The 15,703-nt window shown below is 50.1% G+C and overlaps 1 protein-coding gene across 1 annotated transcript in view; it reads left to right on the forward strand.

The window, feature by feature from the left end:
* LOC132238107 (aldehyde oxidase 2) overlaps positions 1-15,703 on the forward strand; it is a 62,200-nt gene that overhangs the window by 10,114 nt on the left and 36,383 nt on the right. The window contains exons 8-14 of the mRNA XM_059702695.1: positions 1,591-1,671; positions 3,604-3,748; positions 5,184-5,276; positions 8,946-9,097; positions 10,533-10,626; positions 12,089-12,198; positions 14,521-14,705. Coding sequence (XP_059558678.1) covers positions 1,591-1,671; positions 3,604-3,748; positions 5,184-5,276; positions 8,946-9,097; positions 10,533-10,626; positions 12,089-12,198; positions 14,521-14,705 — 860 coding nt within the window. The remainder of the gene's footprint in view (positions 1-1,590; positions 1,672-3,603; positions 3,749-5,183; positions 5,277-8,945; positions 9,098-10,532; positions 10,627-12,088; positions 12,199-14,520; positions 14,706-15,703) is intronic.

Here is a 15,703-nt window from a genome sequence, read left to right on the forward strand (position 1 = left end):
CACCCCCAACCCCATGAGCATTTCACAGAAAATTAGTGCCTTGTAGGGATCAGTACATTCGAAAGTCTGATTCTTGATCTGGTGGCCTTGGGAATTCAACCTGGGCTCTGGAAACCACCTGACATACTTTAACCAACTCAAAAGAACATGGTGGGCCCTGATGTTCCGTTATAAAGAGAAACACAGATATGAAGTGGACCTTATGATCACTGAGCCCCATGTCCCTTCCCTGCAGAAAGCACACCCAGGGAGCCACAATTTGAGAGGCTTGCTTGGTGAGCTTGGGTGCAGAGCAGTTGAATCATCATAAGGGTAACATTATAGAAGACCCCCTTTTCCACCAGGGTAGACCAGATGTCTGCACAGACCTGCTCTTCTTTGGGAGCTGTTAATATTTTCCACTGAGTAGCTGTTAGGTCTTGGCCCAGCACCTGTGAGGGGGACCTTTTAATTCTTCATTATGTTTGTTTTACACTTTAATTCTCAGATGCAGTCTTATTTCTAGGTTTTAGAGCTACACCACATCATTGCTCCTACGTACTGCCTACACTTCTAAACCCAACTAACACAAAAACTGATCCTTCAGATGCTGGCCTGTTATGCTTCAATCTGGGTCCTACTCAGAACCTTTACTAGGAACAATGGCATGCTTTCTTTCTAGATCCTGAGAAGACCTCAGAGACAGGAAAAAAATAAAAAGGACAGTGTGAGATAAATGTCAGGCCATTCTACCTAAGTGTCACAATTACCCTTCAAAATATGCATTATTTCCATTTAGCCTTTAAAAGGAAGAACCTTTCCAGAAGGAGGGTCGGAATCATGGCAGAGCTGAGAATGAACCCAGAGCTGTCTGCCCCCAACTTCTCTCCATGCTCTACCGTATTACTCAGACCTCTAGCCCTGCACCCACAATGCTCCCCCAATTCCCCTCACCTCCTCAGGAATGTTTTCTGGGAATAAGTGTTTCCAAAGCTAAAACATTTTTTATTTAGACAAGATTGCAGTTTGGGTAACTTTTCGTTGAGGTTTTGTTTCCTAATCGTTAAAATGGAGATGATAATTTACCTTCTTTGCACAGTTGTTGGGAGGATTAAATAAATGACTAACATGTAAGGCACTTGGGAAAAAAGCACTCCAACAATTTTAACTATTATTGTTAAAATTAGTGGGGTGTGCGTGTGTGTTTACACAGGGGCATGTAGGTGTAGAGTCATTTTTTCTTAAGCTATAGGACTTCTCGGAGCTTTTAGCACTTTGAGTCCTGACTTGACAGGTGAGAGGATAGTGGTTTGAATCCCAAACTACTTAACCTCTGATAATTTTTCATAGACTCTGTTGATGTTCCACAGGGTACTGTTTGAGGTATCTCATAGAACACCCTTTTCTTCAGTATCCTACTAGTGGCTAATCAGTATCTCTCTCTTACAATAAAATTCTTACTTAACACAAATTGGTTCGAACCATTTCCCTGTGTAAGAAGAGTAGGAAAGTTATTACTAAGTTCATATTGCCTGATTGATGTAAATCACTGGGGTGCTGTTTCCAGTTGAGCTGGGCTGACCGAGCCCTCTTCTTCTGTCCTTTATAAAGATTTCCACAGAGTTATTTGCGAAAGACGAGTTCCAGCCCTTGGACCCTACTCAGGAGCTCATATTCCCCCCAGAACTCTTGGTAAGATGAACCGGGTGTTCTATGTGCTTGTTTAAATGTCACTGGTTATAAACTCAGTTGCTCAAACTACCCTTTTCTTCCTGTGAAATTTGTCAAATCATGGGAATGTTTGATCAGATCAACAGGCTTGTCCCTGCTCAGCTCACCAAGCCCTGCTCTTGCCCTGGACACACTCCCCAAAGCCTCAGCTGAGGCTATTTTTTAAGTGACATCATCGTATGTGTCCCTGTTGACTGTCCCAAGCCATACAGCTTTGCTCAACCGCTCACTTGATCTTTCTGGCCCCTCCAGTACGTTAACCCTAAGAATCACTTTCAGCTACCCACACCCTTTCCTCATCCTCTAGCACAGTGGTTCTCAACCTGTGGGTCGCGACCCCTTTGGCCGTCGAACGACCCTTTCGCAGGGGTCGCCTAAGACCACCCTGCATATCAGATATTTACATTACAATTCATAACAGTAGCAACATTACAGTTATGAGGTAGCAACGAAAATAATTTTATGGTTGGGTCACAACAGGAGGAACTGTATTGAAAGGGCCAGAAGGTTGAGAACCACTGCTCTAGCAGCCTCTCTATCTGGTGCAGTTCTACAAAATACCTAATTCTGAAGGGGTTCTGGTGTATTGATCCATGCGTTGAACAACTATTTATCCTTCAGCCACGTGCCAGGCACTGCTCTAGGTACTGAATGTGCAGTAGGAAACAGAAGTACACAAAGACCTGGAGGAGTTTATGATCTGGTGGGAGAGACAGACAATTAGCAAGATAAGAGATACAAGTGAGAAGAAAGAAAAATAAAACAGAAAAGAGGAATAGGATGCAAGGGGTTGCAATTTTAAATACTCAGTGAACGGAAGACTTCTCTGAGAGGTAACATTTGAAGAAAGTCCTAAAGGAAGGGAGGAGCCAGCCACAAAGATATATGGGTGAAGAGCAAACCAAACAGTGGGGACAGCAAGTGTAAAGGTGTGAAAGATAGGAGAGTGCCCTCCTGATGAAGGGACAGAGCAGGGACCAGCGTGGCTGCGGGGGAGGGGGGCAGGGCTGCGGTGGGGGGCAGGGGGGGGCACAGACCATACCCGACTTACAGCTTTTATTCCCTGTGAAATGAGAAGCTATCAGGGAGGCTGGACAGAGGAGGGGTCTCTCCTATCAATGTTGTCACGGGATGTGAGGTCATGCTGGCTGCTGGGATGGGAGTAGCCTGTGGAGAGGCCAGGGGAGAGAAGCAGGGAGCCCAGTCAGGGTGCTGATGGGGGTGCTGGACCAGCTGCCAGGGTGCAGGTGGTGAGCAGCAAGTGGCGTCTGGAGATACTTTGGAAGAAGAGCAGACAGGATTTGCCGGTGGATGTGATGTGGGTGTGGGACAGAGGAGACGAGGCTTTGGGCAGCTGGAAAGCAGCCATTTACGGGGAAGGAGACCTCCTGGGGAGCAGAGTTTTTTTCTTTGGGGGGATTCCTTTTGGGCCTTGGAAGGGAATGGAATATGAGGATCTTGGTGTGAACATGTTGAATTTGAGATGCCTATTACACATCTAAGAGCGGACATTGAGTACTCCTTTAGGTATATGAGTCTGGATTTTGGAGGAAAAGTCCAGGCTGAATATATTAACTTAAGAGCATGAGTATAGTTATGATTTTTAAGGCCACGATACTAAATTATGTTAAATTACTCTATACTGAAGGGTCAATGACAGGTGCCAGTTCATATTGTCACTTGTCTCTGAGGAGCTACATGAAAACAGTGTTAAGCTAAAGGAGTAAATCTCTAGTGATGGAAATTCAGGCATTAGCCAACAGGTGTCGGGAGTATCTTTTTGGTCGAGTGGACCTCAGGACTCCTGGAATCTCCTAGAGGAACATGCCTCCACCCGGGATCTTGCCTAACCCACGAAGACAGGTGTGCACACACATTGTCATTTGCACGTAGAGACTGGCAGAGAACCCAGAAGAAAGAACCCTGACCTTTCGTGGAGAAAGGGTTACCTGGATCTCCCCTGGGACCCTCAAGGATCTCCTGGAGCTGAAGGTGAAGCACCCAGAAGCGCCTCTCGTCCTGGGCAACACCTCACTGGGTGAGCAAGCACAATGGTTCTCATGCCGCCATTAATGCCAAGCTGCACTTACACCCCTACTCTGCTCTCATCTCCAGGCAACTGCCTTTTTAGGAGAAAAGCCTCATTCTTTAAAATAAAAATATTATATGTTAATATATCACAAAATATACTATACCATTATATATAAATAATGTAATACTTACATATGATTATTCATATCTATAATAATAAAAGCACAATATGCTAATTAGACTGGATGACCTTCCAGATGAAGCTGAGGCTGTGAGGGAAGCCAGAGTCCCGGGTGAAGCCAGAGTCCCGGGTGCCAGAGGGAAGCCGGTGCTGGCAGCCGGGGGAAGGAAGGCCTACTCTTGCACGAATTTCATGCATTGGGCCTCTAGTAATTATATATAAATTATACATATATGAATTATATATATTATAGCAATAATATAAAAGTATAATACAAACATATTATATCATATCATATCACAATGGTCTCCAAAGTTGAAGACTCTAGGAGTATACAGGGTAACCCCTTGAGCTGTGGGGGGGAAAAGTATTAGTGTTTTGAGGCTGTTTTTTTTTTATCATTTACTCTATTTTGTTCTTTTTTATATTATTTTTGCAAATAGTCAGTAGATATAGCAGAATTTTATTAAGTATGTATGGGTATATTAACAATGTGCGCCCAGTTATCATCCATACCCAGTTTAAGAACAAGAACTTGACCACGAACTTTGAAGGCCCTGTGGGCTCTCCCTAACCCCTCCCCTCCCCTCCCCTCCCCTCCCCTTCCCTTCCCTTCCCTTCCCTTCCCTTCCCTTCCCTTCCCTTCCTTCTCCTCTGAGGTACTCATCAGCGGGAATGTGGTGCTGGTCAGTCCCTCCCATGTTTTTACAGGTTTACCACATCATAAACTTCAATCCCTAAGCAAGACGTCATTTGGTTTTATGTGCTTTTTGAACTTCATATAATTACATTGACACAGTATTATGCTTCTGCAGTTTGGTTTGTTCATTGAGCTGAGATTCGCCCACACTGTTGCGTGTAACTGTGCTAGATTTCATGGTATGACTATAGCACAATTGACTCATTCATTCTATTGTTGAGGGACATGAGTGCTTTCCAACAATAGCTTTGAATATTACAGATATTCTAATATATGTCACCTGGTGCCCACATGCAAGAGTTTTCTAAAAACTTCTCATCCACTTTACTTCCCATTTTTATATAACCATGCAGTGAGTGCATAAATAAAAACATATACTGGGAGCATATGTGCTATAAATTTACTTGGCTGGGTATATGCCCACTGCTTTCACATCTACATACACATATTGTCAATTTTTAAATTAGTATCTGAACATTTTTATGAAAAACTGCCAATGCCCAAAAAAAAGGCATTTTCCCTTTCCTAACTCTCTCTATAATATATATATTTACTTTTCAGGACCTGCAATGAAATCTCAAGGACATGTTCACCCAATTCTCCTCTCTCCTGTGAGGATTTCAGAGCTGAGTATGGTGTCTACAACAAGTGAGGGTGAGTTCCTGGTGTTCTTATAAAACATCAGTGATCCAACCCCTGCACTAAACTTCCACTTGCCAACTAGTTTGGAAACTCCTCATACACTTGTCTTGTCTGGCCTATTTCCAACTCTTTATCATTTTTCTGGTGTGCTGTACATCCCACCATGAAACTTTACTATCAACACCTTTGCACAGACTATGAGGTAGGTATTCAGATGGCATCATTCAATACCTTGTAGTCTCCTGCAGGACTCTTGCCTGTTAGATGCCATGGTGACCTAGAGACAATACATTTGCAGTGCCACTTGGATGGGCGGACAGCAAGAGAGAACGGCTGTTACCCATCAGTTGGTTGAATGGTCAGTTCCAGGGACTGGGCATATTTGCAGAGTGAAAGCAGGAGAAATGTTGTCTGGCACTCAAATGCTATTTTGTCTCCTGGGGACAATGGCAAGAGGCCAAGTGGGACAAAGACCCGCCTGGGCACGCATCCTGGTCCCTAAAACATCCTTAAGAGCCCCCTGTGTCTAGATATCATCAGGCAAGGTGGCTCTCATAACGTAGAAGGAAACATGCAAGACGTAGCCCTGAAGATGCATAGCAATCCTTTGATAAAAGGAACTTTATTTTACTCTTTTCTGCATCCCCCAGAGGTTCTAGCCTATATAGTACATGCATATGAATACTGTACATGCATATAAGTGCTCAGTCATTGACTTAATGGGGGGAAAACACACACACAAATGAATGAACTGGTCAGGAACTTGAATTTGGGATGCAGAGGAAATGATAACCTCCTCAACTTCAGCAGCAAGGAGGTTGGCTGAACTGGAAGCAGGCCACTGCGTGTTTGTGGGGGTCAGTGTGGGTGGTGGAGGGGACCTGCCTTGGCCGTATCACCTCCATCCAGGAGGCCTAGCTTCCTGGCCTCTAACCATCGTCAGCCAAGCTTAGGCTGTGCTGCAGGCCAGCAAGCCCACCTTCCCCAGCCTCACCCCTACCATGTGCAAGGGAAGGGGCCCTTCCTGGTTTTGCTCAGCACCAGAGCTTCCCAGCGTCAGCCACGGACGACTCGGGCAGCACACCTGCATGCCACTCGGAGAGGGAGATGAAGGGAACCAGTCGCCACCCTGAAGCTGGCTTTGTTTTTTTCCGGATATTGGTTTTAAGTTGTTTATTAAGAAACCAGATTCAGAGGGAACCTTTGACCCACCCCCCTTTCCTGCCCAAGAGATTCAGACAGAGAAAGGAGAGCTTAGGAGGTCGCCTTGGCCTGAATTAACTGTGGTGAATAGAGGTCTTCAGACAGGGGCCTGGTAGCCAGATAACCTGCTGTGTCCATTTTTTTCTGAGTCGCCTAGCAAGAATTCTCCTGCCATGTGTGTTCAGCTCTCCTCAACCACCTGTAAATCGCCCATTCTCGTTTCTGAAATCTAACACCTCATTCTCCCCCTTTTCTCCTTTGTCCACATGTCTTATATACCCCATGGAGCCTCACCATCTTTGGAATTTCTTGCCTATGTGAATTCTCCCTATGCATATATTAAAAATTGATTTTCTCCTGTTAATCTGTTAATTTAATTATTAGCCTAGTCTCGGGAAAGTTAGAAGATGGGAAGAAAAGTTTGTTTGTTTGTTTGTGTGTTTGTTTGTTTTTTGTGGGTTTTTGTTTTTTTGTGTGTTTTTTTAGCTTTAACAGAGAGTGGAAGGAGAGAAAATAGTAAAATGGGTGGGTTGGGAGTTTGACAACTAATTTAAGCACCAGGTTCCGATGGAAAGCCCTTTCCTAATCTTCACCCCAGGCACCCACATTTCCCAACTGCTCTTTAGCACCACAGCTCTGACCCCAAACAGATCTTAGAATAAGCACCTGAAAAGAAGCTGCTGTTTGAAAAAGGGGGAAGCTTTCCCGCATCCTTCTACCTTATCACCGAGCCCCTTATACCTGCCCCTGAGGGGGCTCTTCAGGGCACAACTCCCAATCCTCAGTGTAACTCCAGGCCCTCCTTTGATAGATGAGGAAGCTGAGAAGCAAAGGGAAAGTGCACTTGACCAAGGTCTCTAAACTGGCTGGTGGCCAAGCCACAGTCTCCTGCTTCCAAATCAGAGCTCCTTTGTTCCTGACATTCTCCGTCCCCAAGGCCCACCCCCAGGCCTGTGCGGTTGGCTATTGGAACGGACCGGACCACTCAGTTTGGATCCTGTCCTTAAATTAGAGCCAGATTCTGCAATCTGAGAAACAAACCCATGCCTTCCTGGGGGCCTCTTAAAATTAAAGTGTGAGTGCCCTCTAGTGGCCTCCAGGGATGTTTCCCAGGATTCTCAACCTTTTCCTAAGGCCCAAGAGTGAAGGACACGGGTGGGGGGCAGGGGTAGCCACATGTGCCCCCCCACCCCACCAGCACCCCAGAAAATAAATTCCTGTGACGGCATATGTTTGTTCCAATGTTGCATGCTAACCTATATCATGTGCCTGTTTCACTCACTATACCTTTTCCCCCTCAAAATCTTCAGCACAGTAAGTGCTCCAGAAAGTCACCGCATCTTTATCCCATAGACGCAGGAACTCCGAGAAGCATGAGTTAAAACAAAACCCATACTCTGAGACTCAAACCAAGTTAAAGGTCTTCAACTCCACTGAAATACAAGCTAGGTTTTGTGACCAAAGATGAAATACAACATGAATATAAGTACAGTAAAGAGAATTCTCTCCGTATAGTGGTGTCTTGCTTAGCACAAAGTAGAGGGTGATGTGAGCAATGGAAATGGCCAAACAAAAAGTCCCTGTGGATTGTCTGGCCCTGCAATGCCATCAGATGTAACCCCCTTAATTACAAAACATCTTTCTATAGCTTCACTGTGGTTACTCAGGAGGAGGTCATGGAGAGCTCTAGTAGGGTCTGCTACCTGCTAGATGTTCCCGTCATTCCTTTTCTCTAGCTTCTATCAGCTGTGGGCAAACTACGGCCCACGGGCCGGATCCGGCCCATTTGAAATGAATAAAACTATTGGAAAAAAAAAAGACCGTACCCTTTTATGTAATGATGTTTACTTTGAATTTATATTAGTTCACACAAACTCTCCATCCATGCTTTTGTTCCGGCCCTCCGGTCCAGTTTAAGAACCCATTATGGCCCTTGAGTCAAAAAGTTTGCCCACCCCTGTCTAGTCCCTTGCATTTGTTCAAACAAGAATGTAGACCAGCCCTCACTGGTTTGGCTCAGTGGCTAGAGCGTCATCCTGCAGACTGAAGGGTCCTGCGCTCTATTCCAGTCAAGGGCACAGGCCCTGATTGCTGGCTCGATCCCCAGTAGGGGGCGTGCAGGAGGCAGCCAATCAATGATTCTCTCTCATCATTCATGTTTCTCTCTCTCTCTCCCTCCCTCCCTTCCTCTCTGAAATAAGTAAAAGTATATTTTCTTTAAAAAGAATATACACCAGCTCAGATGTCCTAACCCTGGTGCACAGGAGAAGTATCTCAGAGCCTTTGGAAAAGCCCCAGGCCCAGAGATTCTAACGAAGTTGCTCTAGAAGGGGCCTCTGTGCTGTTTCCGAGTTCCCGGTGATTCTCTGTGCAGCCAGCATGGAGAGCCGTGTGCTACACGAGCACTCAGGCCCTGGCGTCATGCTGACCATTCAGCGGCTCCTCCCAGGTCCCCTGTGAAAACAACTTGCTTTCCAGGACTCACCATAGGCGCCGGCTGCAGCCTGGCCCAGGTGAAGGACATCTTGGCTGAGAGGGTGTCCGAGCTCCCAGAGGAGAAAACGCAGACCTACCGAGCCCTCCTGAAGCACCTGAAGAGCCTGGCGGGCCAGCAGATCCGGAACATGGCGGTAAGTCCTCCGGCCCCACCATCGGGCACACGGCACCTCTGCTCAGTCCCACTGAAATGCTGAAATCGGCATTGGCAGAACCTGTATGCAGAAGGGTCTCAGCAGGTGAAACGACAGGCATGATTAACAGATATGTAGTTAACAAACATTCCTTAATAACATGTAAAGGAGGGTTCTAAGTCAGCTTGAGTCAAATGGCCTCGTTGCACGGTGGGTAGGAAAAGGACTTCGTGGTTTCGCTGATTTTCTGAGAAGACTGTCAAAGAACCCAATTCCGCCTCAGGCTGCATTAACGGAAGGATGGTGCCTAAAGAAGGAGGGCGGCCTGCTCTGCTCCAGATGTTAGACCACAGCTGGAGTGTAATGCTCAGACCTGGGCAACACAGCTTAAGGTCAGGTTCTTTATGACCTCAGGAGAGAGCACTGCATGCTCCCTCTCCTACATACCCCAAACGGTGTGTCAGAAACCCTCGGGGCATAGAGAATTGGGGAAGGAGCACCTGTTTCCTTTCAAAAAGCTCTTCAAGTGATTTCGAAATCCCAGTCAAGAATCCTGACGCTCTGGAGCCTGGCGAGGAGATGGTGCAGGAGAGAGAGGGGCTGGCCATCGCATCAGGAAGAGGATGGTGCGGGTGGGACCGTCGGAGGGGCCATGAGAGCTGCTTTCAAATATTTATGGGCTCCAGAGGGTGATGGGTTCACTTCCTATGATCAAGAGGATAGAAGTATGACCGACAGGAGGCCGATTTCAACTCAGTGGAAGCGAAAATTTGAAAATCAAGCTGTCCACAGAGGAATTGGGGTTCCCTGCCCTCACCAGCGTTACCGCTCAAACCGCAGCCACGCGGGTGGTCACTGTGGAATCCATCACTAGGAGGGGCGGAGGGTACTGAGTTGAATGGCCAGTCAGTGCCCTCCCAAGTTCTGAGATGCTACAGGCTCAACCCACTCTGCGTGGAGTCTTCCAAAAGGGGGGGAAGGCACCCACTCTCAGTGGTATGGGTGCCCCGCACCTGGGCATGCTTGTGTGAATTCTGCAAGGTGGCCACGGCTGGGTTGGGGGGAGGGGGTGGTTTCAGAACTGGCCACTGAGCCTTGCTGCTGGGGTTTGAATCCCCCTTCGACCTGGGAGACCTCGGTCAGACGTCACAAGTTCTCTGTGCCCAGTGTCTTCATCTGTAGAATGAATCTGTAGGAACGACATCCATCTCACTGGACTGTTGTGAGGATGAGTAGATGTGTGTGGAGAGGAGGACAGCAGGTGGCCACACCAAAAGCTCCGGGAGTGTGGGTTACCATCCATTCCTCTCCAGGCAGCATGGACTCCCAGGCAGTGTGAACGGAGCCCCCCCTGGGCCCTTTTGCATAAGCAGGTGCCTGCGGGCAGAGGGCATGCGGATGGACTGGCCCAGGCTGTAACTCTCTCTCTCCTTAGTCCTTAGGGGGACATATCATCAGTCGGCACTGCTACTCGGATCTGAACCCAATCCTGGCTGTGGGCAACGCTACCCTCAATCTGATATCCGCAGGTGAGCTACCCCAGAGCACTCCCCACAGCACCTAAGGATTCTCTGCCCTTTTTTAAAGGCTCCTCTTTAAGTCGGAGCCCGTGTCCTGGCTCTCAGTGCAGCACAGGAAGCGCAGGCTCCTGCAGGAAGGCCCTACCCCACATGCACAGACAGCCGCCCTGGAACCCAGCCTGTCTGATTGCCAAAGGGGTGCACTTGCCTCTTCTCCCTCAGGCTGCTCCCAGGGCCTCTCCGTCCCCCTCCCATCCCTTCTCTCCTCCTTCACGCACAGCCCATCACATCCCCACTCCGCCTGTCCACCCCGCTCAGCCCATCCATTATTTACTCCTCCGTGGGCTGACACGGGCCCAGGCGCTGGGGGTCAGGGGGAGCAATCCAGCTGCCCCATGTGAACTTCAGGGGTGTGTCCAACCAGGAGTCCTATCCCAGGCCCCATCCCTGGTCGGTGGGAACCCAGAGTGTAGGGAGAGCCTTGGGGCAGGGGAACAGCTCTCGGTCCCCATCAGCTTTGCATGGGGTCCACGGAGGGGCTTCACCCCTGACAGCCCTTGGCCCTTTGGCTGAGTCCTCCGGCCTGTGGTCCAGGACGACCCCAGTTATTCCCCAAAGACCAGGAGAGAAGAGACAAGACTCCGGGGCGTCAGGATAGAAAGGACAGCTGGGCCCGCAGCAGCCGGCCTCCTGCACCAGCCGCAGGAGTGGAAGGGTAACTTCTCCTGGGCTGTTGCTTGGTCGTTACCCCGGCTTCAGGTCTCTGTCCTCCCAGCTCTGCGAAGCAGCCGCCCAGAGCACTGCCCAGCTCCAGAAGCCAGGCCGTGGGCTCGCTGACCAGCCCCCGGAGGGCCAGAGCTCAGCGGGGATCTGTGGGCACTCTGCCTCCTCCCACACCTCTTCCAGCGGGCATGGTGCTGCTTGTGCCGGGAACACGACCCCGTCAGGGTCTCTAGGCTGTAGGGTGATCTCCATGCGCCTCCTGTGGCTCCACAAACCCCCCTTTTAAAGCCAGAGGGGGCCGGGACCGTTCAGCGATAGCAATGGGGCTGAAAGGAGGTTTTGTGCATTAAAAGCATAGATGCCTGGTTAGGAGCCCAGAGCAGCAGCAAGAACAAAAGGCAAAGCCAGGGGTTTGAGCTCTGTTCACCCTGCGAACAAACCCTGTGCCAGCATAGGTTGCGCCCTTCCCTTGATCACAGAGAGTTAACCGGCCTCTGCTGGACAGTGAAAACCCGCACCGGCCTGGCCGGGAGGAGCCTGGCTGCGAGGGGGGAAATGTCCTGAAGCTGCCACCACCACCCCATCCTCCCTCCCCGTTGGAGGCACAGGAGAGTCCTGACTGTCACACGCTCTGCCCCTCGTCACTTGGTGCTGAGCGGGGTGACCCCCTCTTTGGCGCTGACGGTCAAGCGCACAGAACGCCTCGCGCTCCCTGTTGCCTGTGCAGAAACGTCGTCTTCTTCAGCAGGAGGCGCCCGGCAGGTTCCACTAAGCGAGCACTTTCTTGCCGGGTTGGCAAGTGCAGACCTCAGGCCGGAGGAGGTTCTGGAATCTGTGCACATCCCTCACTCCCAAAAGGTAAGACGCGCCGGCCGCTCCTGGGAGCTGCTTCTCACTCTTTGGCACCGAACCCGGCGTCTTCACACTGAAGCGGAGGAGAGAGGATGTCTGCCAGAGTCATGACTTCCTGTTCCCCGGACGGCAGCTCCAGGCCTCAGCCCCCGGGCAGGCAGCCCGGGGTGGGTGTAGTGTGTTGTTTCAGCTGTGGGTGCGGCTGCTGAGGCCTGCGGTCAGTCCTGCTTCCTCCTGCTCTCTGACCGACTCCGGGAGGGGACCCTCCCGGGCTGGGAATGAGCTTCTCTGTCGGACCCACAGCACATGGAGGCTGGCGGGCCTCCAAGTCCCGCTCCAGCCAACCCCACAGTTCACAGAAGGTGAGGCCTCCAGACACCTGCCAGCACAGCACCCTGGGGGTGATGCGGCCACCCCCCAGCTATGGCGGGGCCTCTGTCCTCATTCCTTGTCCCCTGTGCCTCTCCCCCAAACTGTGTCTGAATCCCCGAGGACAGTCTTCCCAGAGAGAGGCAAAACCACCCCCCCACGCACACACACACACTCACACACATTCACACACACACACTCACACACACTCACATACTCACACTCACACACACTCACACATTCACACACACACTCACACACATTCACACATACTCACATACTCACACTCACACTCACACACACTCACACACACATACTCACACTCACACACACACTCACACACACACACATTCACACACACTCACACACACTCACACACACTCACATACTCACACTCACACACACACACTCACACATTCACACACACACTCACACACACTCACACACACTCACATACACTCACACTCACACACACACTCACACACTCACACACTCACACACATTCACACACTCACATACACACTCACACTCACACACTCACACACACTCTCACACACTCACACACACACTCACACACTCACACACTCACACACACACACTCACACACTCATATTCAAACACACACTCACATACTCACACACACACACACACACAAACTCATATTCACACTCACACACACACTCTCTCTCACACACTCACACTCACACACACTCACACACTCACACACTCATATTCAAACACACACTCACATACACACACACTCACACACTCACAAACTCATATTCAAACACACTCACACACACACATACTCACACTCACACACACACACTCACACACATTCACACACACTCTCACACTCACACACACATACACTCACACACTCATATTCACACACACTCACACATACACACTGATCAGAAGCCAGGTGTCTGCTGGGTTGTGCAGGAAGTCTTAGAGTAAGGCATGCTGTCAGCCATGCATGACCTCCATTTATGTTTCCTGTGGAATGAACTCTGAAATGTGTTCCCAGTCAAACGTGCCTCTGTGTAAAGGCCCCAGGCAGGAAACCTCGCAGATAAACACCGCACCCTCGGAGCCACACAGCTGGAAACACACTGGGGACTCGGGCATCCCCAGTGACCCCATGTCAGGGGTCCCGGTGTCGAGAGGTCAGCGGGGCAGCATCACCCTCCTGACTTGCCCCTGACACAGGGGTCCCTAGCCCACCGTGGGAAAGTTCATTTCCACTCTCTTATGAGCCCTGCACAATGGAAGGTGATGGTTTCTGCAAACCAAGAAATGCGGTCGAGCTCTTCTGCATGTTGGGCAGATCATATCGAAAAGTACTGGTGTTGAGCCCCATCCACAGAGTGGTTGAGCTTCGACCTATGAACCAGGAGGTCGCAGTTCGATTCCCCGTCAGGGCACATGTCTGGGTTGCGGGCTGTGTCCCCAGTTGGGGGCATGCAGGAGGCAGCCGATCCATGATTCTCTCTCATCATTGGTGTTTCTGTCTCTCTCTCCCTTTCCCTCCCTCCCTCTCTGAAACCAATAAAAAGTAAAAAAAATAAATACATATATATTAAAAGAAAAGAAAAGCACTGGTGTTAGGAGGGTCCTCCATCCTCGCAGGGGACACGGGGCCTGAAGACTCCGGGGCAGAGCACCTGGAAAGATGACACATGGAAGGGAGCCAGCCGTTCTGTCCTGGCCTCAGAGGAAAAGGGTGCAGTGACCCCGTTCCTGGAGGGGACCGGGCAGGGGGAGCGGGGGAGGGGCCTTGCACAGGACACTCCTCAGTTTGAACGAGAAGGCAGCCGAGTTGCCCTCAAATGGTGCCAAGTGTCCTTTGTGTCCCTTTCCGTTGGGTCCAAGAGATTAATCAGTGGCACCGAGAAGCAGAAACCGTGCTCTGAGGTTGACACATGGAGCAGCTCCCGACGGCATTTGCCTCCGCAGGGGGAGCTGGTGTCGGCCTTCCGACAGGCACAGTGCCAGCACAACGCCTGGGCCCACGTGAACGCGGGCATGCGGGTCCTCCTCAAGGAGGGCACCGACACCATCGAGGACCTGAGCATCGCCTTCGGGGGGCTCGGGGCGGCCACCGTCAGCGCCCGCCAATCCTGCCAGCAGCTCCGAGGGAGGTAAGCAGTGAGCCCTGTGCCTGAGGGTGAATCAACGTCAAAAAAAAAAAAGGTGGAAATTTGGCTCAGGCGAGTGTTGGCAAAGCCTGAGAAAATGGAAACGCCTCTGTGTGGAGGCACTGCTTGTTCTTTCCATAGTTTTGCTAAATGAATCAGACCTTTCTTGACGATGATTAAGTAGATGGCACTTTTTGGGCGAGGAATACAACAACTGAAATGGGGAGGACTCCTCCAGCCCAGTCTCTTGTGACACCAATACTCCAGCAAACGCACACCCGGCAGCGTCCGCATGGCACCTGCACCCCCTGCTCGGGTGCCAGCTGCCTCTTCCTCGGTGAAAGCCACGTCTGAGTCTGAGCCTCGTCCAGTTCACCGTGGAACTGGCCCTCGTGGTCTGTTTATTGAATGCCAGGTTCCAGCCTGCTGTGCCCTCAGCCCACTCCTTGCCTCGGTTCTCCTGAAGGGCTTGTTAGGTGATTTCTACACTCCCTTCCAGCTCGATAAAGCCCTGGCCCGTTCTCTCAGTGGTTAGAGCATGGGCCCACACACTGAAGGGTTGCCGGTTCCATTCCATGTACCTGGGTTGCAGGTTGGATCCTTGGCCAGATTGGGGTGCCTGCAGGAGGCAACCAATTGATGTATCTCTCTCACTCCAATGTTTCTCTCTCTCTCTCTCTCTCTCTCTCTCTCTCTCTCTCTCTCTCTCTCTCTCTCTCTCTCTCCTGCTTCTTCTTTTTTCTTTCTTTCTGTCTCCCTCCCTTCTACTATCTCTAAAAAAATCAATGGAAAAAGTATCCCCAGCCTAGCCAGTGTGGCTCAGTGGTTGACCATCGACCTATGAACCAGAACTAGGTGGTCACGGTTCGATTCCCAGTCAGGGCACATGCCAGGGTTTCAGGCTCAATCCCCCCAACCCCAGTGAGGGGCCTGCCGGAGGCAGCTGATTGATGATCCTCTCTCATCATTGATATTTCAATTTCTCTCTCCCTCTCCTTTCC

This window comes from Myotis daubentonii, chromosome 7 (genome assembly GCF_963259705.1).
Source record: "Myotis daubentonii chromosome 7, mMyoDau2.1, whole genome shotgun sequence".
In the NCBI taxonomy this organism is placed as follows: Eukaryota; Metazoa; Chordata; class Mammalia; order Chiroptera; family Vespertilionidae; genus Myotis; species Myotis daubentonii.